The 26280-nt window shown below is 49.2% G+C and overlaps 1 protein-coding gene across 2 annotated transcripts; it reads left to right on the top strand.

The window, feature by feature from the left end:
* The first annotated feature begins 201 nt into the window (after positions 1 to 201).
* Positions 202 to 26280, top strand: TJAP1 (tight junction associated protein 1). Of its 2 annotated transcripts, XM_053601541.1 has the most exons (11): positions 202 to 289; positions 741 to 887; positions 17728 to 17825; positions 18930 to 19052; positions 20686 to 20714; positions 21476 to 21637; positions 21855 to 21921; positions 22159 to 22188; positions 22958 to 23065; positions 23176 to 23259; positions 24257 to 26280. In XM_053601541.1, exons 4-11 carry the CDS (start codon positions 18954 to 18956, stop codon positions 25352 to 25354), a joined length of 1677 nt encoding a protein of 558 aa, XP_053457516.1. In that variant the 5' UTR covers positions 202 to 289; positions 741 to 887; positions 17728 to 17825; positions 18930 to 18953; the 3' UTR covers positions 25355 to 26280. The 2 variants fall into 2 exon arrangements, with proteins under 2 accessions (XP_053457516.1, XP_053457517.1); XM_053601542.1 differs by lacking the exon at positions 22159 to 22188.

The raw sequence follows: 26280 nt of genomic DNA, 5'->3' as shown, positions 1-26280 counted from the left end.
TTGTTTGTTTTTGTAGTGAGTACGAGTCTTTTCCCCCTTCCCGCAGTTGCCCTACTCCAGACACCTCCATCCTCCTTGTCCTGTGGCCAGACCTCCAACCCCTGCACTCGAAAGGTCCACCTCTCCCCGACACCCAGTACCCCATTTCCCCAACTCGAGGTCCCGCCCCTACGGCCCCGCCCCCGATGACGCGCGTCGCCCAGTGCGTGGGGATTCCCGCGGCCCTGGCCGCTACCCGGCCTGCCCCGCGGCAAGATGGCGGTTTGAAGGCAGCTGGCTGCGGTGGAAAGTTTGTTGTGGGATTGGAGTAGTCTGGTTGGGAGACTAGAGTTGGGCGGAATCTCGGAGACCGCAGCATGGAGTAGGAACAGAGAGGGGACTAGCTCCGGGTTTAAGAAGAGAGGATGGAATGGAGAAAGGTCGGAGGCGGAGAGAAATAAAGGAAATGGAACGGAGGGGAGGGGGCCTAGAATCCAGGGGCAATCCTAGGGGAGGAGAGTGGGAGTGGGGGGACCTGTTGTGCAGGTCCGGGAATAGCAGAGTCACGAATTGGAGGAGCATTTTTTAGCCAAGAGTAAAGAAGCTTGGAGCATGGGATAGAGGCCAGACTGTACCGGGCCGGTGGGAGGGGAAAGGGATTTCTCTAGTAGAGGGGGATATTGAGCAAAGTAGGAATTTGGAGAATGCTGGACAAGTCTACGAGGGAGGGAACTAAAGACAGTCAAATGACCCTATTCCAGGCTTAGATCAGCCTTTCCACAGCTCCTATAGCAGCATCTGCCCCAATTTCAGCTGAAGACTCAGGGGCCCCGGGGACTGGAAGAAATCACAGTGCCAACTTGGAAAGAAGAAGAGGTAGCGATTTGCCCCAGCCCACCCAAGAGCGGGTAAGGTGGCCTCTAATGACAGGTTTCTGGCTAGCATGCTCCCTGGGAGCAAGATGCATGGGCTTACAGTGATGCTGAGAATCATTTAATCTGCGAAGAGTGCTCTTGTATAGAGGTTGTCCTTTGCTTGTGGCCCCTAAGTTAGTGTTTTGCTTAGATTGCAGGCTGACTTTTGAGAATTAATGTGGAATTGACCCTGTGTACCTTCACCTCTGCAAGCAAAATTGGACAAGGGCCTAGAGATCAGACTGAAAGTATTTTAATGTTTCCCTGTCACAAGCAGTTTCCTACATGATCACTGTTTCTTCTTCAATATCCCATCACATTTTCAGTGTGCCATCCTGCCTGGAAGTGAAGATTTGTGGGAAGATGGTGGGGAGTCATGGAAAAACAGATTTCTGATGTTCACTGACATTTAGGTACCCCCTGTTACCGACTCCTGAATTCATTCTTGTTGCCTACTTTTGCGCTTTTGTTTTGGTAAGAAGGGCTCATTCATGTTCTCCTGGAGGTGTGGATTTTGGGGAGTGGGGATGTCAGAGGTAAGGGAAAGGCAGATTGGGATTAGGGAAGAGAAACTCAGATCAGGCTGGTGTGGTGGCTCACATCTGTAAGCCTAGCACTTTGGGAGGTTGAGGCAGGAGGATTGCTTGAGCCTTGGAGTTTGAGACCCGCATGGGCAACATAGTGAGAGCCTGTCTTTACAAAAAATGAAAAAATTAGCCAGGCAGTGGTAGTGCTTGCCAGTATTCCCAGCCACTCAGGAGGCTGAGTCAGTAGATCTCGTGAGCTCAGGAGTTTGAGGTTGCAGTGAGCCATGATGATGCCACTGCACTGTAGCCTGGGCTTTTTTTTTTTTTTTTTTAGGCACAGAATAAGACCTTTTTCTCAAAAAAAGAAAACCCAGATCATCTTATGGTAAGAAGTCAAGCTGACTGATGTAAAGCTCTGTGAATGTTTATCACTTCACTCCCTGCCCCTGAGACCCATGATATTTTAGGGCTGCTTTACAGTTGTACTGTGTGGTGATGGAAGGAAGGGATTATGAAACTTGCCCTTTTCTAGTTTTCTCCTTTGTATTCTCATCAAACCACTTAAAAAAAATAAATTTCACTACCATGAACTAAGCATGGCCTGAGAAGTAGCGAACTTGGTATTGGAGAAAAGGGAAATGGACTGGAGCCAGAGAGCACAGTGAACTAAGCATGGCCTGAGAGGTAGCGAACTTGGTATTGGAGAAAAGGGAAATGGACTGGAGCCAGAGAGCACAGTGAATGTGATCCTCACTTACTTTAGTGCCCTGTGGTTATGCCCAAGCCAGAGTTGGGAGCTTATTGAAGTCTGTTTCAGTACCAGCATCTGCTTCATGATTGACTGGGAGGTCTGGTTTAATCTAAAACTACACATTAACCATCTTCTTCCTATCTTCTCACACCCCAAAAGGCTTACTCCAGACAGAACAACCCAAATCACTATTACTAGGCCAGCTTCATTAACTTCAGGTATCTGAAGAACTGATGATGTTTAGCTGTGACTCCATTTCTAGAAAATGGAGTCTAGGGACAGTTTGTGCTTCCTTGGAAATTGCCATTCCATTATAGAGGCTGGCTGCAGTGGCTCATGCCTGTAATCCTAGCACTCTGGAAGGTTGATGTGGTTGATGTGTGAGCCCAAGGGTTTGAGGTTGCTGTGAGCTATGACAGCACGGCATGTTACCAAGGGTGACAAAGTGATACTCTGTCTAAAAAAAAAAAGGGAAATTGCAATTATAATCATCCAGGCATAGTGTGGTGAGCACACATAATGGTTAAGGGTATTGAATCTGGGCCTGGCAAGGTGACTGACACCTGTAATCCTAGCAGTCTGGGAGGCTGAGGCGTGTGGATTGCTTGAGTTTAGGAGTTCAATACCAGCCTGAGCAAGAGTGAGACCCTCTCCCTCTTTACTAAAAATAGAAAAGACTAGCTGGGCATGGTGGCGCATGCCTATAGTCCCAGCTACTTGGGAGGCTGAGACAAGAAGATGGGTCTAACCCAGGAGTTTGAGGTCGCTGTGAGCTATGATGCCATGGCACTCTACCCAGGGCAACAGAGTAGGACTCTGTGTCAAAAAAAAAAAAAAAAAGTGTACTGATTCTGGAGCCAGTCTGCCTGTTTCAAATCTTGACTTTGCCATTTGTAGCTCTGTGACCTTTATTAATTGCATAGCTCTTCGTGTCTCAGCTTTTTCATGAATCAAATGGGGGTAGTAAGTGTACCCATTGCATAGGGTTCTTGTGAGGTTAAATTTGTTAACACACTAATGTGGTTCCTTAATGCCTAACAGTAAATATTAGTTGTTATACTAGTCAGATCTCAGCACTAATTTCTGTTTCAGAGTTGAACTTTCTGTCTTTTTATAGGGGGTCTGTAGTGGTTTGGGCTGCCTAATGCTAGAGAGGTGATGATGTAGCTGTAAATATAAGGCTCACTTCTAACTTTGATCACTGATCATCTTTTAACAATAGCACCTTTAGGATAGTATAAATTTTTTATGTACTGAAAAGATCCTTGTTAAGCTCTTTAAAGTGATGTTAAAGGCCAGGCAGCACTCTGAGAGGCTGAGGCAGATGGATTGCCTGAGGTCAGGAGTTTCTTGAGACCAACCTCTAAAAAACTAGCCAGGCATGGCAGGTTCCTGTAGTCACAGCTTTTGCTTGTGCCCAAAGTTTGGGGTTGCTATGAGTTATAATGATGCCATAGCACTCTACCCAGGGCAACAGAGTGTGACTCTGTCTCAAATAAATAAATAAAAATAAAAAGCAAAGTGATGTTAAAATGCCAGTAATTTACTATTTGAAACTGTAGAATTATCTTCTTTGCGTTGAGAGATGATAATAATAATGGTGCTTACTGAGCACATTCTGTATGCCTGGTAACTACTGTAAGTGCTTTACATGTATTAACTAATTTTTGTAACAACCATATAAGTAGACACTGTTATTATACTTGTTTTGCAGATGAGAGAATGGAACCAGAGTGGTTAAGTAATTTGCTAAATTGGTCACCCAGCTATAAATGGCAGAGCTGGGGTTTGGACCCAGGCAATATGGCTTTAGCAATTGAACGTTTTTTCCTTTTTCTTTGTTTTGGGTTGCTATGACATTAACTTTTCAATATGCCTCGGGACAGTTTGTATCTCTTGTTTGTCATGATGGTTGGCGGTGCACCCATATTGTAGTAAAGTTTTTTTAGTTATTCTGGAAAGTTTTTGGAGGCTGAAATTGTCATCATAGTCCTTTCCTTGCTCTCAGAAATAACAACATGCAGGGATTGCGGTAAGAGCCTATTGTGCCATAGTAGCCAAATTTGGGCTTTCTTCATGATTCAACTTGATGACATTATTCAACCTTGGGCCTGGATTGAGTGGGCAGATTGACATTGGGACCCACTCCAAGCATACATTAAAGGGTGTGTGTGTGTGTGTGTGTGTTCATTAATGTAGATGTAAATATAAGGGTCACTTCTGACTTTGATCACTGACAGCAGTTGACTAGCCATAGTATTAAATTCATAAAAGACTGTCATCTTTTAAAAATAGCAAACAACACAGGGAAGGTGGGGTGGGAATAGGTGGCATTTAAAATAGCTCCCTCCCTTTAGCTTGAGAGGAAAATGGAAAACAAGCCTGTGTTGTCTGAAGTGGGCCCTGGCACAGTTCTCTGGTTTCTTACTCTTTAGCTCGGCAGGAGGCCCAGTGCAGCCTTGGGGCAGAGGTGTGCCCAGAGTTTGATTGACTGGCTTTCCTTTGCCCTGTATTTAAGACTCACTTTTCCCCTTCTTCTGAGTCATGTCCTGTCTATTTAACATACCCTCAGGGCCCATCTTTTTCTTCTGTAAATGACTCTTGTGTGTCTTCTGAGTAGGCACACACCTTGTATCTAAGCATATTTTTTGAGAGTTGGGGGCTCAGGGCTTTGGGCTTTTCCTAGAAACTCTGACCTGACTCTGTGATGAACTTCTCTATTTTTTCTGGCACGTGTGATTTTGAGAGGTAAACAGCATCTGTCAGTCTTGCTTCTCTCCTCCATTAATTTAGGAGCTATGTATCTCAGGATAATGTACTTTATCTTGATTTGTGTTGCAGTCAGCATGCTAAAACCTGTTACCCTGTAGAACAGCGGTTCTCAACTTGTGGGTCGTGACCCACAGGAACTGTATTAAAGGGTTGTGGCATTAGGAAGATTGAGAACCACTGCTGTAGAGTATACCTTTGTGCTTTGGGAGAAGTCCTCAGACTTTCTGGATTCAGGTTACATTTTAGGAAATGATTGAATTGCAGGGTAAAAACTGATAGATTTTTGTCCTCCCTCCTTTACCATTCTCATTTTCATTGCTATATAATTCAATTTCTTTTTGTAGTGCTCCTTATTCAGGTAATATCTTTGAATCCAATTCCTTTTCTTCTCACCACCATATTTAGAGTACCAAGGGCCTCTGGGTAAACGGAGCCTTCATTTCTCTATTTGATTCAGCCTCTGAATAGCTCTCTGAACTTAATCTTTCTAATCTGAGTCTTTACACTCTAGGGCTACTGTCTAGTATGCATTTCCTGACCTTTCCTCTCTTCCCCCTTTACCTTCCTTTTTGTCCTTCAAGTCTCAGTTTAAATGTCACTTTCTTTAGGATCTCACCTCCCTTTAGTGCTCCCCTTCTGAGCTCCTATCTAACACTTACTGTGTTTTATCATAATTACTTGTCTGACTCTCACAGGATTTAGTGCCCCGAGGGATAGGGATTATGTCTTATATTCACTATTGTATTTCCAGCATTTAGAATAGTGTGGGCATAACAGGTAATGCTGTGGCATATGAATGAATGAAATGTGGTGGGCAGTCCTTCCCCACTCCAATCTATCTTCCATACTGCTGTCAAAATTGTTTTTGTATAAAAGATTCTTGCCTTAGAAATGCCATGAGTTCTTCCTTAATTTAAGTTAAAGTCTACACTCTTTAGCTTGGCATGCAAAAGGCTCCTAATACTCTCTTCCCAAACCCAAGCCTTAAGCCTGAGTTGTTGCCAGTCCACATCATTGGTCCTGTGCCTCATTGCTCCTAAATTTCCCACTGCTCCTGAATCTTTTAGGGCCATTCACAAACTTTGTTTTCTTTGCCTGTGCACTTCATTTGGTCCATAAAGCTCACCTCTATCTTTTTTTTTTTTTTTTTTGTAGAGACAGAGTCTCACTGTACCCCCCTCGGGTAGAGTGCCATGACGTCACACGGCTCACAGCAACCTCTAACTCTTGGGCTTACACGATTCTCTTACCTCAGCCTACAAGCAGCTGGGACTACAGGCACCTGCCACAACGCCCGGCTATTTTTTTGTTGCAGTTTGGCCGGGGCTGGGTTTGAACCCACCACCCTCGGCATATGGGGCCGGTGCCCTACTCACTGAGCCACAGGCGCCGCCCTCACCTCTATCTTTAAAACTGCTTATCCCTAAGACCCAGCTCCTTTGTCACCTCAGTGAGAAGCCTCCGCTGCTTTCCTCTTATCCTTTTGGCTCCACAAAGCACCTTTTATCGACCTCTCTAGAGCATGTGCCATGTAGTGTGGTGTTGTCTTTGTTTACTGACCTGCTTCTTTCACTGGGCTGCCCTCCAGTGGAGGAGGGACCCTCCCTGATCATGGGGTGTAGGGGAGTTGGTGGGGGTGGGAGTGGTGGTGAGCAATGTGAAAGAGTCTGATTTTGGAGTTAGGCAGACCTGGTTTAAATCTTGACTCTGCCACTACCACCTGTGTAACTTTGGGTAAGTTTCTTAACCAGTAGGATTCTTGGTCTCAGTCCCTCTAAAATGAGGGTGACATTTTTTTTGCAGAAGATTTGAGCGCTAGAGATAATGAATTCACAACACATAGCACAGTACCTGGCATACACATATAAAGGACAGTGATAAATATTTGTTGTATGAGTGAGTCCCATTTTGGAAAACTCTGTGAATAAGAAAAGGATTTGTTTTATTCAAGGTAGAATAAGCCTTTTGATTCCTGCCTGGTGCCCAGGAGCATTTTTGAGGTGGGAGTAAAATTGAGAGTCTTTTCTTGTGATGGTGCAATAAAAAAGATGAGATTGTGAACATGAGTGAGCTGCCTGTGTGCAAAGATTGTTGGGGCTTCTCCCCAACATCTCTTGTGTTGCGATGATTCCTTTGATGGATCATGATATGCTGGCCTTCTCCAGTCTTGGTGAGGTTAGTGGTGACCTTTTGAATATAGGTGGGGGCAGGTAGAAGGTAGATTTGTAATATAATTAAAGCCAGGATAGAAATAAGGCTACATGCAGTGGATGGCTGGATGGAAAGTTTCAGGATTTGTATTCTCTAGTATTTTATAAATTGAAAAATGTAGAACATTCAGGCATTAAGGAAGCCAGACTTCTTGGCCCCAGTTTTCTTAGGGTTTTGATGGTCTTCTTGTGCCAGAAAATAGTTAACTCGGATATCTCCCACAAATGGTGCTGGTAGCTGAGGGTCATGATCCATTTTCTTTCTAGTATAGTTGATGAGGGGGACTGGTCCTTAAGGCATCATTTGTTTCCAACAAATGCCAAAGGAACTTCTTTCCAGAAGTTTGGATATTGTAATTGTATAATGCCAGGTGGTACTCCAGTGTGAGCTTATAGTCAGATGAGGAAGTTCTTTGGAGGCCTGCCTTGTCTGGACCTAAACCCTTGTCCCAGCCAGGCACCTTTCTGTGCTCTCAGAGCACTCACCATCATGGAGTTTAAGTGGCTGTTAACCTGTCTCTCTCCCAGTGGGGGGTAAGATTGTCTATCTTTCAAGCTTCTTAGGGCCAAGATCTTTTACTGAAGGCAGAACATTTGGACCGTACATAGTAAATGCTGAGCAAACCTAGTTCTCTGTGACCCAACCAGGTCTTTCCTTAGTGAGATTAAGGCAGATGGAATCTATCTGGCAAAACCTTTTGAGCTCTTAGGAAAAAAGGTCCTACATAAACAGAAGGTGCTAGTATTAAGCATTACTAATGATTTTCTTGGGTTGAATTCATGTGGTTAAATAATCTTCCAGGTTCTTGGCGTTGGCTTTTTCTCTTTTAGCTTTGTATGGTTTAATAACATATCCCCATAAGTAAAGAGGTGAAGTACACACCAGTAGCTTTTCTTGGTTAATTAATATCTGAAAAGTCTGGTTTTTGCTTTTCTGATTATACTGCTAGTCTAAGTGTGCTTTGTGCTCACAGCCAGGGCTTACTACAGCCTTGTTAATGCCCAGATAAATCAAAAGGATGAAACCAATAGCTAAAAATGGAGTGAAGGAGTTTTCCCTGGATTCACCCCCTTGTTCCTTCCTGTGGGAGTTTGCTTTGCCTTGTGGCCTATCTTCACTGATGGCATCTTGATGGGAGTGATACACTACACTGTATGTTAAATAGACTTGGGAGTGAGTTGGGTGAGCCTGCTGGACTGGACTGTGTGTATGCCTTAGACCAGTGGTTCTCAACCTTCCTAATGCAATGACCCTTTAATACAGTTCCTATGGGTTGCAACTTACAGGTTGAGAACTGCTGCCTTAGACTTTAAAGGGACTGAGTTTCCTGGATTGGCCCTGAGTAGAAGAATGGGACCACTTTGTTAGTTGATATCTTGTATGTGCCAACGGGGTTGGCCAACAGCAGGCACCCTGTGTCTGAGGGCTTGTTTTTAATTCTGAGATGAAATTGTCTGGCAGGAGTGTTCTTGAGTGGGAATTGGGATGGATATAACAGCCAAGTGGGCATCAGCACTCTTATCTCAGACATGTTTTTCCCCTTCACTCTCCTCTTCTTTGGCTGGGAAAAGAGAAAATTATTTGATTTCTCAATTCCTATTTTAATGCAGTGACTCCCTATTTTCTGAAACTTTGAATTAGCCACATCACTTGCTGCTGTAAGCTCCAAAAGCAAGCCAGACCTAGGTGGGTATTTTCTGAGTTTTCTTGTGGGTGAGGATTCTTAAGGTCGCCAGTCAGTGGCTTTGTTTTCTTACCAGTCTAGGGAAGGGTCGGCATCTAGAGCAGTGTTTTCAACCTTTTTTATCTCATCGCACACTTGAACCTATAGTTCAACTTCTGTAGCACACTTAAGTTGATCAAAAAGAACAGTAAAACAAGAATATACTTAACTGTGCATTGAACTTCTTTTGGAAATAATTAATGACCTTTAAAACTTTTCACGGCACACTGGTTAAAAATCACTGGTCTAGGCTTGGCACCTGTGGCTCACGCGGCTAGGGCGCCAGCCACATACACCTGAGCTGGAGGGTTCGAATTCAGCCCGGGCCCTCCAACAACAGCCTGGGCTGCAACCAAAAAAATAGTTGGGCGTTGTCCCAGCTACTTGGGAGGCTGAGGCAAGAGAATCCCTTAAGCCCAGGAGTTGGAGGTTGCTGTGAGCTGTGATGCCACGGTACTCTATCCAGGGTGACAGCTTGAGGCTCTGTCTCAAAAACAAAACAAAACAAAACAAAATAAAACCCCAAAACCGGTCTGTGGGAAGAATTGTCTTTCTCTTCTGATGGTTGTCTCATCTTCTCCACTGTCAGGCCTTGACTTTTTTGAGCTTGAGGCTGTTAGTATATGGGGAGTCCAGTGAATAGGCAGTTGGGAAGCCGATTGGAGGCTTTTCTTGTCTTTAAGAATCTTGATCCTACCTAGGTTTGGGAGGAGGCCAGGCCCAGATGTGCGGCCAGGCTGGTGACTTGTGGGGTGTCTGGGACTCCACTGCTGTGATGTATTTGCCTTTTGATCTCTAAGCTGAAATGTGTTACTTCCCCCCACAGTAGTTCTGGAGGCTGCAGAACAGAGTTATATCTGCTGTTCCCTACCTCGCTCTGATGGGAAAACTAGCCTTCTTAAATATTGCTCATTCTGAGAGGGTAGATAGTCTGGGGACCCTGGTGGTTGCCTTTATCCTTCAACCTTGTAGGTTCCTCTGGGGCTGACTCCCTGGCAGATCCCATTCCCTGGCCCTTTCAGAAACTGTAAGCTGGCAGTGTATTGCCCTTGCCCTTCACTGGCTCTGCTCTAGGCCATGCCACACACTGCCCCATTGTGCTCTGCTTTCTGATGCAGCTTTTGTTGCAGCCTCTGATCCCTGGGCTGCTGCTCTCCCAACCCTTTCCTTTGGAGCCTGTGGGAGGTGGTGTGATGGATTCTGCTGGCACAGGCATGGGGTAGGGGACAGCTGCAGCTGTGGGTAGCTTTGTTGTTACAACCCAACTTTCAGAGCCCTGATGCAGCTGGGCAGCAATGTTTGGGGAATAGGTAAGGTAGGGAAGCTGTGTCCCCTTCCATAACAGCCATCCTCTCTTTCTGTTGATCAACCAGAGGGCTTTGTTGTAGACTGACCTTTTTGTTTGGCAGGGGGAGTGCTCCACTTCCACCTGGCATGATTTCTGGAGGGGACAGAGGCCCTGAGGGTCCAGTGGTGAGTCTGGAGGAGCTTCCCCTGTCAGGATAGTGCAAGTGTGTGTCCCTGGGCATTCTGCAGCTTGGCATTCCTCTGCTTTCTTTTTGCAGCTCCAGAGTTGGGCTGCTCACAAACCAAGCTGCCTGTTTATATGGAGTGCCTGAAGGGCGTCTGCCATGAGTCTGTTGCTATCCGCATTAACCAGGAGAGCTGCCTGGTTGGGGAGAAGACTAACCCTGTGAGTCTGACCTTGGCCAGCTAACCTGCCCTGGGGTACCACTGGCAATGTCTCGATCCTCCATCCCTTCTCTTGGCCTGGCTGCCTCCTCCTAGCTTACGTGCCATCTCCTCTGCTCTTTTGTCCTTACTACTGGGTCCCCTTCATTTTCCTGGTCTCCTTGCTATGGGTGGTGACATACCCCTCTTTATGGCCAGGAGAGAGAGAGAGAGAGAGTTCTTTTGCATGGCTACCTCCTATCACCAGCCTGCTGCTCGCCTCCACTGCCCCTTTCACTCTCCCCTTGGTCAGCACTGTGCTCCTCAGTTCTCCCTTAAAACAGAATTGATTGGAGTTTCTGTTTTAATCTGTGCTTTCAGCACCTCAGAGTCTGAGAAGACGTCTCCCCAGTTACCAAGCTACTTCTGCTTCTCATGCCTCGGGGACAGGTGGAATAGAGTGGAAAGAGACTTTTCTTCTTCTAGACCAGATAGTTTCTTCCCTTTATCAAGAGGGAAAGTTTGAATAGTGTCCCCATTACTCTCACCCTAGGATAAGAAGTTAGGGCCAGCTGCACAGTTCTCTTTGGGATGAGAGAGGTTGAGGAGAATCTTGGGGATTCCCTTGGCAACAGAGTTAAGCTATTTAACTGAATGCTGGAGCCCAGAACCAGGTACCCATCTGAGATGTAGTTCCCATTGGCCACCATTTCTCTGGGAGTGGGTGGAGTTTGGCCTCCCTCCTCCTTCCACATCTTAAGCTTCAGGTGGACTTTAGCCTAGAGGAGCTGGGAAGGGCGCCTAAGCCAGTGAGGGGCAGGATCTGGCTTTGGAAAAGGCCTCAGAAAAGGTCCTGGCTTCATATTGGGGAAACTGGTGAGTACAGCCTCAAATGAAGATGCTCTCATCTAACTCCCTCCTGCCAGGCTTAGAAAGAGGAGGTTTGGCTGGGCGCCTGTAGCTCAAGTGGCTAAGGTGCCAGCCTCATATACCAGAACTGGCAGGTTCGAATCCAGCCTGGGCCTGCCAAACAACAATGACAACTACAACCAAAAAATAGCCGAGCGTTGTGGCAGGTATCTATATAGTCCCAGCTACTTGGGAAGCTGAGACAAGAAAATCACTTAAGCCTAGGAGTTGGAGGTTGCTATGAGCTGTGATGCCGTGGCACTTTACCCAGGGTGGCAGCTTGAGGCTCTGTCTCAAAAAAAAAAAAAAAAAAGAGGAGGGTTTAGAAGTAATGGGACAGTCGATTCCCTAATTCTTCCTCCCTTTATCTCATAGGTAACACTAGGCAGACACTGTCTCCATCCTCTGGAGGCAGTTCAGTATTGAGTAGACTGGACAGGGCAAACTTGTAGAGGCCCTCTGAGTGGGTTCTGTCCCCTTGGATGGGAGGGAGAAGACAGGGACGCCTGACTAAGAGCATGAAGAGGTGCTGTATGGATGTTTAGGAGCCTTGAATAGGGAGTTAGCAAACTGGAGGGACTTGAGGCTTAGCTTTGTCCAGGAAACCAAAAGGGGCCTGGACTTGAGGCCTGGTTTAGGGCCACTCCTTCACTTTGCCCTTCCTTAGGAAAGGGCATGGGGTCTAATGTCAGATGCAGGCCATGAACTTGGGAACTTCCTGGTACTCTTTCAGTTGGGGAGAGGGGTTTGTTTGCTTGGCTCATCATCAGTAGTTTCAGTCCCCTTGAAGTGTTTGCCTGGATAAGAGGCCAGGTGGTTAGACTTGAGGTGTTTGCTCAGGTGGGGAGCCAGGTGAGTTCTCACAGTCACTTTCTGAGTTTTGAGGATTACTCTGAGGCAGAATAATTCCCACCCTTTTTGGCTTTCAAAACCCTGTCTATCTGTTTAGTTTAGAGTAAGCAGGGGGCCAGGCCAGGGCTGCAGGCAGCTTGTCCCAAGAGGGTGAGGTTGTACTTGCTCAGAGTGGTGGCGGGCATAAGCTGTTGGAGAGGCAGCAGGGCTGGTCTGGGCACAGACTGACATCTTCTAGCCTAGTCATCAACCCACAGCAGAACCTCTGCCCAGGCCCCACCCCATGAGCTGTTGGCTGCCTGCCTGCCACGCGCCCAAGATTGCTGAGGGCTTTGCTCATGTATCTTAGAACAGCTGCATGCCGGAAACTAAGGGCTGGTGGCAAGTGGGAGGGCCACATGGGGGGTGATGTGGGGAAGGCTGAACCCGATTTGGGTAGGATTGGCTGACTGTGCTGGGGGACTGTGAGCAGAAAAGTCCCCCATGCAGTCAAGGTGGAGTGGTGCTTCTATACTGGTGCAGGGGGTTGGGATATTCATGGGCAGTCCCCAGGGCCACTGCTGGGTTACCTGGCCCTTGCAGGCTGCTGGTTTTTGTTTCTTGAACATCAGTTGGAGGCAGAGTCTGGATTTCAGAGGCTTGAGAGGTGACTAGACTTGTGCTGCAGGGGTGTAGCTGACCCCCAGGGGGGCGCAGTCTGCACTCAGGGCTTATAGCTCTGGACAGTTGATGAAGGGGAGGCCCAGTCCCTGTGTGATCAGGCATTTGTGTTTTAGTGGTTGGGGGCTTTTTTTGGGGGGGGGCTATACTTATTTTTATTATTTATATCCTGCTGGGTTCCCAGGGAATTAAGGCAGCATACAACACAGCTGATATATTCTGAAACAGGGCTGGATTTTCTTCTCATTTTAAAAGCAGTAGTGATTACTAACTTCCATTTAGTTTTTGTTGGGTGAATTATAAAAAGCTTTCATGATTTTCATGGTGATGTGTGGGCTCTCTCTCTCTTTCATGGTGATTCAGAGGCTTGGGCTCGTTGACCCCTCAAGGTCCCTTACTAGTTGACAACTGTGGCAGAAAGTTTTATCAGTATGTTCAGGAATGATCTGAGCCCAGATAAACTGTTGGGGCCATAATTTCTGTAAGGGGTGTTGGTGATGGGGGAGTAAGGAAACAGTCCATCTCTCTAGGTCAGTGGAGATGTGGAGTAGGATAGTGCAGAACTTGAGGAACTAGAGGAGACATCTGGTAGGGGAGGCTGGAGTTGTAAAAGCCGAAGATCCACAGTGTACTTTGGATTCAATCCTCCCTCTCCTGGGCCAGTGTTGAGGGGTGGCCTCTTAGGGAGAAATCTGGGTGCATATACCTCCCTTCCTCTCCTATGCCATTGGCTTTGCCTGGGGCTTGGGCTGACCCACAAAAAGGAAGGCAGAAAGAAGTGTGAAGGCATCCTTGGCTCCTGGACTTGAGCCTTTTTGCTATTGCCCCCATGGGTATTTGATGGGAGTACTAGTAAAGATGGTGGCTTGGGAAGAATGGCGATTCTGAAAAGGTTTCTCTTACTTACCTCATTATCTCCAGCAGCTGCAGTTTCTGAACATGGTGGAAGCCCCTGGTGAAATTCACATACTCACAGAAGGGAGCAGGTATAAGTCTCCTGGTTAAAGAGTGATGCTTGGCAAATCTTTTGTCCTTTCATTAAAGGACACTACTCACCCAACTTCTTGGGTAGACTGCGCCTTACATCTGTCTCTGTCCACACTGTGCTCAGCTGTTCATTGGGTTCACAGTGTAGCTTCAATGTGCATGCTGAGTCCCATTTCAATGAAAGTAGACTTTGTTCTCTGAAGGCTAATCGTGCCCTTTGGGCTGTAATCAGGGAGAAGGTATTTAATACAGGGCAGGTGGCAACAGGCGCCCTGCACTGACTGGCAGATTGCGACATGGCAATTAGGAAGCTATCACACCCCCCTCCCCACCCCATTAGATATGAGGTTGAGTCTCTTTTCTGAACTGATCTTGAGTAAGTGAAGAATGAATGTTATGTAGAAGAGGAAGGGGGTGGGGTTAGAAGGATGGGGCAGGGTAGAGGTGGTGAGTGGGGAGAGGAGCCCCATTCCTACTTCACTTCACCTTCATGGGATAGGGAAGGGGCTGCTGCTGCCTTGAGTTTCTCCTTCAACAGTGCCTGCTGTTCCTGGGCCAACTGGATTACGAAGGCTGAAGCCTAGGCTCAGCCAGAGGCTCTAACCTAGGCCTCAGCCTTTCTCCCAGGGCACAGCTGTTATTGTAGTACAGACCCAGCACATGATCTGGTGGTCCCTCATCCCAAGTCATCTGCCCCCATTTCCTTGAGTCTCAGTAATTTGGGGTGGGAACAGGAGTGGAAGTCTTCCCTATTGATTTCCTTTGGTCCTCCAGAAGTCCATTTTCTTGGAGGTGCCCTGGAGCTAGTTCAGCATCCAAGGCTAAGAGGCCACAGAGGCTGTCCTTGTCTGTTGCCTTCTTATCATGGCCCATGTCCCATTCTCTTTTGCTCAGCTGCTTTATCTGGGAGTCCTACTTGGGCTGAAACACTCCAAGGCACCTTGGGAAACTTTGGGGTGAGGGAGATACTGCCATGGGAGGTCACATGTGGTAGCTGAGTCTTCTTAGGATTGCTCTGGTGCCTTTTAGCTCACCCCTCTTGTCTTCCAGCTTGTGGGTGCAAGTGTCCAGCTACTTCTTGCTTTGTTGTCCACTGTACCTGGCATTTCTCTCTTCCCTCAGTCTGTTCTTAGCTTCCCTGCAGTGTTTCTAATCAAGGACAGTGGGCTGCCAGGCCCCTCATGATCCAGTTCAGTGCTGGAATCGCAGGCCCCTCATGGGCTAGATCTTGGGCATTTAGCAGATTTCAGGAATTGGAGCTAGGACCTGGATGTCCCCACATACCCTGGTATTTATGGACATGTGGACAGAGAGTGGCACAGATGTCCCTCACAGACTGGTTCTGGGGAACACTGCAGGCTTCTTGGTGGACTGTCTCCCCAGTGGGCATTGCCTCTGCTTTCCTAGATGGGAGTTATTTCCCCGCCCTGTGACTCTGATGTGTTTGAAAGAGTCAGCTTTGGCTGCGGGAGAATACCTCTGTCATCCCCATGCCCAGAGTCTGCATCTGCATTTACTACCCATCGCACTGCCAGCCACATCCACATTGTCCCCTTTGCTCAGCAAGCCAGGTTATCTCTGGCCATGGAAGTCCTGGGAATAAATATATGCTCTGGGAATGGAAGGTTAGGGCCAGGCAGAATGAACTGTAGGATGTGTGGCAGCTAGAACTAGGACTGTGGGGCCTGAAGTGAGCAGCTCTCCTTACAGGTAGAATTGCCAGATACCTGAGCATGCCAGTGTCCTCCCTGCCTGCCTACCACTCATACTACACGTGTCCTGTACCCAGAGGATAGCATGGGCCTTGGCAGGAATAGGGGTAGAGACATGTGGAAGAGGCTGAGAAGAGGAAGGGGCCTGAAGAGAGAAAAGGGGTTACTCAGCTTACCTGGGGGCAAATGAGAGAAGGGAACAAGGACCTGGCTTTACTCTCTAGAGAAGGGGAGAACCAGAGTCCTGCTCTCTGGAGCTGCCTCTTGATTTTGATTTTGTGGAAGCTCTTGACTTCCCTTATCCCTCTTCCTGTGTTTCTGGCCCTACTCTGTTTCCAGCTCATACGCATACCCCACATATACCTCTGAGTATCTGAATCCAGGAACACAGGCAGGTTTAGGACTTTCTGGGCCTCTCTCTCATGCCAGAGGAGCAACCACCCTGGGGCCTTCTGGATGGGCAGCCGCAGGGAACCTGTGAGGTGACTTACTTGTTCCCCCAAACCCCAGGAATGTGCTGTTCTTTCAGCCCCACCCGGATTCCTACCCAGGGAGTCAGCCCCACACAGCATGCTGCTTGTACCCTGTGGTGACACGTTTTATTTCCCATCAAAGGGGCAGGGGCTGGTGGCTCGTGGCTCAAGGCTTATACTGCCACACCCCAGCTTCCCCCAGAACCCCCAGGGACCAGGCTGCCCAGACAGAGGAGGGAGACCACTCCTGCCTCCCCACCCTTCCTTTCTCCTCACCACTTTTCCTGCCCCAGGTCCTGTTGGAATGTGACAGGAGTCATGGCCAGAGCATGTCCTGACAGTAGGAACACATGCTTTAGCCCGCAAGGCTTCCCTCAGCCTCCACCTCTGTGTAGGTAGATGGGGGTGGGAAGAGATTGTTTTTTTATGCCCAGAAGGCCACCTGAGGTTGCTGCCTCCACTCATCACTGTGGCGGCTGCTGCCCCCATGCTGTAGCCCAGCTTATTACAGGTGGGGGCTGATCTTGGAACCCCAGGAACCTGGAGAGGACTCATAGGTCACCAAGTTCAGCCACCTCTATATAGATGAGGAACAGCCTTCTCCAAGTGAGGAGGGGACCTCCTAAGGGCCCCACATGTGTCCGAAGCAGCCTGAGCCTGGAACCCAGGTGTCTTAGATCCCCAGACTGGGGTTTTCCATATACGTGTTTTTCAGCCTTTCACTATTAACATTTTGTGCTGACGATTCTCTGTGGTGAGAGCTATCCTCTGTGTTGTAGGATGACTAACAGCATACCTGGTCTCTACCCTCTAGATCAGCAGTTCTCAACCTGTGGGTTGCACCCCCTTTGAACTGTGTTAAAGGTTTGCAGCGTTAGGAAGGTTGAGAACCACTGCTCTACATGGTGGTAGCACCTCTCCTCTAGGATCTGACAACCAAAAATATCTCTAGACCTTTGCTAGATGTCCCTGGGGGAAGGAAGTGGGCAAAACTGTCCTGGTTGAGAAACATTGCTCTTAACTGTTGCCTTTTCAGATTTTTTCCCCTAGACCTACTCCTCCTCATTGCAAAGTTTGTTGGCTACTGTTTTAAGTAGTCTCTGAGCTCCTTCTGGAACAGTGTTAGCTGCTCTCTTTCTAGCATCTTCTCTCCCCATCTTGTTGTATTTCTGCTAGTTTTTTCCTGGTGTTTTCATTTGTGAACCATGTTCCCCAAATCTCTTGGTCGTTTCCAGACTCTGAAAGCCCTGAGAGATGAACGGGACAGATGTGGGTAGGGACAGGACAGAACCAGACCTATTCTAGAATTGGACATGTGGTAAGCTGAGACCATGAACACATGCACAGACAGACATACCTGTATCTCCTCTGGGCCTCCAACCATGCTGTCATGGAGAAAGGCAGGGACCCAGTGCTTTCAGTTATCTCCTGTTTCCACCACTTTCCCCTTGGTCTCCCTACTCTTTGGCCTTCTTGCCTGGCTCTACCCTGAAGGGACTTCCAGGTCCCAGACTGGGCAGGCCGGCCTGTGGCGCTGACAGGTGGCTGACATCTGGTTTCCACTTTCTTCCCTTCTCTGGTTTCAGGAGCTGTTGGCTGGAGGAAGTGGAGGGGCTGTGGGATGCAGAGAGCCAAGGGCTAACTCCTAGAGAGCGGAACAGAGAGAGCTGCTGACAAACAGACGGTATGTTCCTGATGAGGCCTATATCCCTACTTGGCTCTCTTCTGGGGAGGCTGGCAGGTGAGGAGGCAGGCAAGTGTCCTCTGTTGGTGGGAGCTGGTGAAAAGAGAGTGGTGGAGGCCAGAGGGGCTTGACCTTTGGTGGCTATGGCCACAGAACTCTCTTGAGCTTAGAGACTCCCACTGAGGAGACTGGGTTAGGTGAACATTCTCAAGCCCTTATTTTGGCATTATGATTTTTTTTTTTGGAGACAAGAATCTCACTTTGTCACCCTTGATAGAGTACCATGGCATCCCAGCTCACAGCAACTTCATACTCTTGGGCTCAAGCATTCTCTTGCCTTAGCCTCCCAAGTAGCTGGGACTATAGGTGCCCACCACAGTGCCCAGCTATTTTTAGAGAAGAGGTCTCTCTCATGCTCGGGCTGGTCTCTAACTTGTGAGCTCAGGCAATCCGCCCTCCTTGGCCTCCCAGAGTGCTGAGCCACTGCGCCTGGCCATGATTTTTTTTTTTTTTTTTTTTTTGTGGTTTTTGGCCAGGGCTGGGTTTGAACCCACCACCTCTGGCATATGGGACCAGAGCCCTAGCCCTTTGAGCCACAGGCGCTGCCCCATGATTTTTTTTTTTTTTTTTTTTTTTTTTTTAAGCTAAAATTGATTGAACGTTTCAGAAGGGCTTTAGATAATTGTCACAACAACCTTGTGAAATTGATGCTGTACTTATCCCCAGTTTAGAGTTGAGAAAACTGATACGTAGAGAGCAGTTTTTCCTTCCAAGTCCTTCTAAGTCCACAAAGGGGAGTGGCAGGCTGCTTTTTAGACTCCCCCCTCCACCCTTAGAGGACAGTCTACTCTTTCTGGTGCCCAGGCCCTAGGCCCTGCTGTTCCCCACTGGGCCCACGCCCCTGATGCTGTCCTCCCCTACCTCGTGAGGACTGACACACCAAAGTCCAGCCCTTCTCATGAACCCAGCCATAGCCCAGGCCTGCCTGCCTGCCTGCCTATGCAGTGGCTCTTACATATGTCCCTTTTTGCCATTTTTTTTCTCAGTCCAGGGGCCTCTTGACCACATCTCCAAGCCTCTTCTTTCCTTACTTTTGCTTGGCAGGTAGAAGAGCCCTCACCTCCCAGAATGACAAGTGCAGCCCCTGCTAAGAAACCTTACCGAAAGGCACCACCGGAACATCGGGAGCTGAGGCTGGAAATTTCTGGATCCAGGCTGGAGCAGGAGGTCAGCAAGACTGGTACTCCCACCCTGGCTGGTAGAGGCAGGGCCCCAAGGCTGGGTATTTGGCTGATTTCTGCCTGAGCTTCTGGTCCCATGCATGGGAGTGAGAGTGTGACATTGCTGGCAGAAGTGTGGATTCCTGTAGCTGCAGCAGCACTGGTGGTTGCCACGTAGGGGGACATCTGTGAGTATATGTCCATGTGTTAGGGAACCCTAGAGTCTTGGCAGCTTAGCAGAAGTGATCCTGTACAGTACTGTTCTCCCTGCAAGAGGCAGCCCACCAGACCAAGGTGTCCTAACCTGCTTGGGGGCTGGACTCTGGCCCTCCGTGGGGGAGGAGAGCCTTTCAACCCGTGGTCTCTCTGGGGCTACTAGGAGGCAGTGCTTCAGGTGCTTCCCCCTAGCCTGTCTGCTCTTCACTTGTCCTGCCCTTCCTCCAGGTTGGCTTTGTTTGGCTGACATTTATTAAATAGGTACTCCCTGCCAGGAACTGTTAGGTCCAGGCTATGCTCTTGGGAGGTGTACAGTCAACTACAAAACATACTCCACATTGGCTCTCCTCCCTCATAAGCTCACTCCTAGGAGGAAATGAGAACTGCAGAGGTTTGCCCCCACCCTTGCTGCCCTGTCTCCACCCGCAGTGCATGGCACACATTTAATAAACTTGAGAGACAGTCAACTGATGCCGAGCATTGGGCATACTGTGGCCTACTTTGGTCAGATTCAGGGCAAAAATGCCATGACTTGCCCACTTTGGGGAATGTTAAATAAAAATGCCAGTTTCTACCTTTGGTCCTACCTTGTGAGCATTCACCTGGTTTTGTAGATGAGAGACATAAGGCTCAGTGAAGTAAGGTCATACAACTGGTATGTGACAGAACAAATCCAGTTGTCAGTGGCTCCAAAGTCCATGATCTGGGCCTCACATTCATTTTCCTGCCCAGGACTCTAGTTCTGATGCGATCAGCTACATTTGGAGTAGGCCCTGACACTTACCTCTTGCCATACACAGCATATACCTATTCTTCCTTGTGGTTGGTTGAGTTCTGACTCTTGGGCCATGAATATCATACAGGTTCGGGGAAGATGGGGCAAGAGGTTAAAAGCTTTACTACTTTACTCCCCTAAATCAGGATTAGTCCAGAGGTTCTCCTTCACCTATGTAGTCATTCCTCCTGAGCTTCTGTAAGATCCCGATTCAGCCTTTATATTACCCCCCAGGGGGCTGAGAGGGCTTTGTCACGGCTCAGAACTCTTCTGTGGCTCAGCTTGACTTCTCTGGAAACTCCATGTGGAGACAGCCCATGAAGAGCCCACCGAACGGCTAGGAGGCTCTTTTTATCCTTAGGGAGAAGTAGTACGATACCTGAACCTGTTTGAAAATGGCTTTAGGATTAAGGGTGAAGGTTACCAGGGGTTCTTGAATCTTCTGATTGGCATGGAAGAGGATAATTTAGGCTTGTCTGGATATTACTAGATTGCTTCCATCTTCAAAGAGCCCTCCCACTCTCTTAATTCTGTGAGAGAGAGTCTTTGGGTTTCAGACGTGGGCCTTTCTATGGCTGTTGGAGGGTTAGCCAACCAAGAGGGCAGTGGTCCAGAGCTGAGCTTCAAGCTTCTGTTCTTTTTTGTTTAGGAGCCCCTGACTGACACGGAAAGGATGAAGTGAGTACCTGCTGCTTGCCTCAACTTTGTCCCTCTTAGCTCCAGGCTAGGCTATTGGTACAGTTGGACTTTTTCTTGGATTAGGTAGAGGTTAAGGTTGGATGGGTTATTTTAGGAACTCTAGGAAGAGGCATGATGTTGTAGATATTCTTTTTGGAAAAAGGGGTTTTGTTTCATGGGCTTTAAGAGAGTATGGAATCAGGAAGTACGTGACTCTGAGGGCCCTGCTCTTGCCAAGGAGCCCTTCCCTAGCTCCTGATTGTAGAGAGACAGAATGGTTTTCCTGTGCCACCCGCCTCTCTGAAGCCCTTTCTGTCAGCCACATGAGGCTTCTGGAGAGGAGGGCAGTGGTGGGCTGGATTTCTAGGAGATTAATAATGGAGAAACCTGATTTTGCAGTGAGGAAACTAGAGCCGGGGGGGGCTTGGTGGCCAGCTGGCTTGGCTGTAACCAGAGAGACACTGAGCACTATATCCCCCCAATTCTGTCTTGTCATTCTCAATAGTGGGGAGAAGTTGACTTTCCCCTACCACCCTCTTTGCCTTCCCCCCACCTCCCCAACACAGGCTGCATTCTTAGGGCCTGCAGGCCTATTGAATACACTGCCCTACACTCAGGGTGCATTTCTAAGAATCTCCCTGACCCTGGTTGCCTGCCTTCTTGCCATCCCTACTCCTTCCTTCCTAAGCCCAGCCTGGAGCTCCAGGGCTGGCCTTTCTTTCTCTGATGATCTTTTGCCCTTGACTCCCCGCCCTCACCAGGCTCTTGCAACAGGAGAATGAAGAACTTCGCCGGCGCTTGGCCTCGGCCACCAGACGTACTGAAGCTCTGGAGCGTGAGCTAGAAATTGGGCAGGACTGCCTGGAGTTGGAGCTGGGCCAGAGCCGTGAGGAACTGGACAAGTTTAAGGATAAGTTTCGCAGGTGTGGGAATGAGGGGCCAGACACACACATGTATACATTCCTCCATTCATAGGGGGTTAGCTAGAAGAGGCCTCAGAAATCATCTGATTCTGGTTAGAAAACTGAAGTTCTTGGAGGGAAAAGAATAACTTGCATATGATCCCATATTGAGGAGGGGCTGAGCAGGGCCTAAAGAAGAGCATCTTCACTCTGGGGCCTGGCTTTTATCCCTCTCCAGGCTGCAGAACAGCTACACGGCTTCCCAAAGGACCAACCAAGAACTGGAGGACAAGCTGCACACACTGGTAATCTGTCCAGGAGGGCAGTTTGGCTAGCAATGTGCTCACAGCATAGCTAGGTCTTGCCAGGGGAATGCCATTGTGTCCTGGGGCTTGGGGAGGAGATGGCAGGAGGGGAGAGTGGGAGGGAGGGGACCACGATGTGCTGTGTAAGTCAGGACTGTCTTAATGCTCACACTGTTTCTCTTTTCTCCTCGTCTTCCCCCTCATGCTGCCACCGTTGCTGCTGCACTCTCCTCTCAGGCCTCTCTTAGCCACAGCTGGATTTTTGCAGTTGCGTCTGAGTTTGTGTGTTTTCTCCTTTGTCCTGGCCTCCTCCTCAGCTGAGATCTGGGATTGTGGGGCCCTGGCAAATTCCCCCTGCCCCTTGAGTACACCTGAACGCACTAGTTTCTTTCCCTTTCCCTGTGTGAGGCCCATTTAGTAGGCAGTGCCTCCCTTCTGGACAGAGCTGGGGAGCCTGGCCTGCCCTTAGCTCTGGCAAAGGTACTGATGTTACTAGTGAACACTCACAGCTTCTCAGCTGCCATGGCAGAAAGCCCAAATTATGTGGGGAGGGGAGGCTACAGATCCAGTTCCTGAGCTGAAGATCAGAAGGCTACTTTGGACACTACAGCTCCCTCCCTGCTCAACTAGATAACCTCACAGGTGCCCTTGGCTGCCACTTAGCCCCGTTCCCTTCTCCCTCTTCCTGGAAATAGCCACACATGTGTTTCAACCTCCTGGTTTGTAGTTATTGCCTCTGAGGTACCCAGTTGCCTTGCCTGGTGCCTAGAGCCCCCGGAGCACCCTGAAGGGATGGGCAGCATACTGCGCCCAGATGGCAGGAGGTCATGGTCAGAAAACATTCCCCCTCCTTCCACAGCCAGCCCAGAGTGCAGGAGCAGTGCCTGGTCTCCTCTGTCTGTCCGTCATTGTCTCTGGTCTTTCCGCGTTGGCTGCCCTAGCAACTGTGGCCTCCTGTGTCTCTGGGTTGGGAGGAGGCAGGGGAGGAAGGGCTGGTTGGATATGGACTGGGTTTACCTACAAGTCTGTGCCTCAGATCAAGAAGGCTGAAATGGATAGGAAGACGCTAGACTGGGAGATCGTGGAGCTGACCAACAAGCTGCTGGATGCCAAGAACACCATCAACAAGCTGGAAGAGCTCAATGTATGTGCATGCTCCACCTGCTTGGGCCTTCCTTGGCTGGCTTTGTCCTGACCCCACCCTGCTCCTTAGGCAGGTCCAAACTGGGCTCTAAACCAAGTCTGTATCTGTAGGAACGGTACCGGCTGGATTGCAACCTGGCTGTGCAGCTCCTCAAGTGCAACAAGTCCCACTTCCGTAACCACAAGTTCGCTGATGTGAGTAGAACATACCCTACCCCACCCTCCACTATTCCAGCAATTTTAGGACTCCTCTAACTCCAGTTCAGGGCCTTTCTCCATCTTCCTGCCTTTCTCTCCCTTTCCACTTTGGCTTCCTTTTGCCTCCATGTTGCTCTGCCCTGGCTGGTGTCCTATGTGCTGTCAAAGGCTCATTGCTAGTACTAGGATGCTAACTCTGTTGATGTTTCTGTAAGAGAAAGGGAGAGAGGGACTTGATTTTAGGACCCCATGCAGGACTATCCTAAAGAGGGATATGTCTCTCGATATGCTTGCTGTCAGCTGCAAGCATATTGAGAGAGGATTACAGCCATCTGATTCTATTCCCCTAAGGGACAAATTGTAGGCCGCAGAGCCTTAGGCCCAATGTTGATGCAGTCTGTAGGAGTAAGGGTCACTAGTCAGTGCAGATTCTCCAGACTTAAGTCTGGTTTGGGCAGAAACACTGCTGAGGTGGGGCAAGTAGAAGTTTCAGAGTACACAGGTTGCAGCAGTAGCAGGTCTGGGTTCAAATCCCGGCTGAGTTAATCAAAAGCTTCAAGTTAGGCTTGACGCCTGTAGCACAGTACTTACTGCGCCAGCCATAAACACCGAGGGTGGTGGGTTCAAACCCGTCCCGGGCCAACTAAAACAACTGCAACAAGAAAATAGATGGGTGTTGTGGCAGGCGCCTGTAGTCCCAGCTACTTGGGAGGCTGCAGCAAGAGAATTGCTTAAGCCCAAGGGTTTGAGGTTGCTATAAGCTGTGATGACATGGCACTCTACCAAGGGTGGCATAGTGAGACTCTGTCTCAAAAAAAAAAATAAAAAGTTTCAAGTTATTTTATCCCCATCAAGCCTATTTATCTGTGAAATGACATTGTATGCCATGAGACCCAGTGGTATCTACACATAGTAGCCATTATTTTGCCATGAATCGGGCTATCTTAAGCTGTAATCATTTATATCTCTCTTCCCTTCTGCTCCTTCACCTCAGCTACCCTGTGAGCTACAGGACATGGTTCGGAAACATTTGCACAATGGTCAAGAGGCTACCAGCCCAGGTCCTGCTCTCAGCCTGGCCCCAGGGTCTGTTGTGCCTACCTCAGTCATTGCCCGGGTGTTGGAGAAGCCAGAGTCTCTGCTGCTCAATTCAGCACAGTCAGGCAGTGCTGGGCGCCCCCTGGCTGAGGATGTCTTCGTGCACGTGGACATGAGTGGGAGTGCCCCAGGTGATCCAGCCAGTCCCCTGGCCCCTGGCAGCCCCACTTCCCAACCCAATGGGGACTGCCACTCTCTGGGTACTGCAGGGGGCTCCCCAGAGGAAGAGTTTCCCCTGCCAGCCTTTGAGAAGCTGAGCCCCTACCCCACCCCATCTCCGCCACATCCACTATATCCTGGCCGCAGGGTAATAGAGTTCTCTGAGGATAAGGTTCGGATCCCCCGCAACAGTCCCCTACCCAACTGCACTTATGCTACTCGTCAGGCCATTTCGCTGAGCCTGGTGGAGGAGGGGAGTGAGCGGGCCCGCCCCAGCCCAGTGCCCAGTGGCCCTTCCTCAGCCCAGGCATCACCCCACCACCGGCCCAGCCCTGCCCCTCCAACACTCAGTGCCCCAGCCAGCTCTGCCAGCTCTGAAGAGGACCTGCTGGCCAGTTGGCAGCGAGCATTTGTGGACCGTGCTCCACCACCTGCTGCTGTGGCCCAGCGCACAGCCTTTGGACGTGATGCACTCCCTGAACTGCAGTGCCATTTTGCCCTTAGCCCCACTGACATAGATGAAGTGGTTCAGGAACCTTCCACAGCCGATGAAAGTGGGCTTTTGCTACCAACAGAACCTGACTCTGGCTTTCCCAGGGAGGAGGAGGAGGAAGAGCTGAACCTGCCCATCAGCCCTGAGGAAGAGCGCCAGAGCCTGTTGCCCAGTGATAGTGGTACAGAGGAGGGGCCTAGCACTTCCCACACAGAGGGCAGGGCCTGGCCACTCCCTACCTCCAGCCGCCCCCAGCGCAGCCCCAAGAGAATGGGAGTACACCACCTGCACCGCAAGGACAGCCTGACGCAGGCCCAGGAGCAGGGCAACCTGCTCAACTAGGGTCCCCACTTGCCTTCCTGCCACTGCTGCACTGGGTCTGCAAGGAGGCCCCAAACCCTTGCAAGCTCAGGGTCCCTAGCCCAAGCCCTCAAACTCTTTCCTCCCCAGGCTTGCACATTACACAGCTCTGTTCCTGTGTGGGTTGGGTCAGGCGGTGGGTTGTGCCAGGCTTTCCAGGCTATGTTGACTGTGACTGGCAACAGTTTGCTCATGGTTTTTCCCTTTTCTTGGAATATTTATTCTCCAAAGGTAAACATGCAGTTGGGTCTCAAGCCTTTCTTCCAAACAGTGTAGCCCAGATCAGGCTGTTCTGGGGAGCTGAGGGGTTTTATCAGTATTCATCTTCCATCTTTCTCTCCTAGTCATGAGTTTCTTTGGGTGGGGTTGGGGGGGCGGGAGTTTAGATGTTATTGAGATTATTAATTAACTCTAACTCCTGTTTCCTGCCTGTTTCCCTCTCTTGGGGATAAGGGAGAGGACTGACTCAGGGCTTCCTTCAGCTGTTTCTCCCTCTGGAAGGGAGGATGGGGTTTGGGGCCTCAAAGTGGGCTCTAGGTGAGGCCTGGCTCCCCTCCCAACCTTGGCTCTAGACTGTTACTCCCAGCTTTGGGAAATTTTCACACTGATGACTATTTTAAAATCAAATAAAACTATTTTACTGGTATGGCCTGTTTGTCTTAATGACCTACCCTCTTCCATACCTCTCCCCATTCTTGAGTATTCCCAGTCTGGTCTTAAATGAGTCTGCTAGTGACCCTCCCTTGCTCCACTCAGCCTTGGGCACAGAGCATCAGGCAAGCAGTGGAAGAGGGGGCACCTCAATAAACTTAGCAGGGCCTCTGAGTCTCCCCTTGAAGGGAGGGTCTGGTCCAGCCCAGCTCTGGAGGTGAACTCCTTAGTTACAATCTTTATGGAGCCTGTGGAGG

This window comes from Nycticebus coucang, chromosome 9, assembly GCF_027406575.1.
Source record: "Nycticebus coucang isolate mNycCou1 chromosome 9, mNycCou1.pri, whole genome shotgun sequence".
Classification (NCBI taxonomy): Eukaryota; Metazoa; Chordata; class Mammalia; order Primates; family Lorisidae; genus Nycticebus; species Nycticebus coucang.
This window is presented reverse-complemented; position numbering and strand designations above follow the sequence as displayed.

Bases quoted from the DNA above. Each gene is read 5' to 3' on its own strand.
- TJAP1 (XM_053601541.1), top strand. From the start codon at position 18,954: ATGACAAGTGCAGCCCCTGCTAAGAAACCTTACCGAAAGGCACCACCG. The intron at 20,715-21,475 runs GTGAGTACCTGC...CGCCCTCACCAG, and splicing joins ACTGACACGGAAAGGATGAA to GCTCTTGCAACAGGAGAATG. The intron at 23,066-23,175 runs GTATGTGCATGC...CTGTATCTGTAG, and splicing joins ACAAGCTGGAAGAGCTCAAT to GAACGGTACCGGCTGGATTG.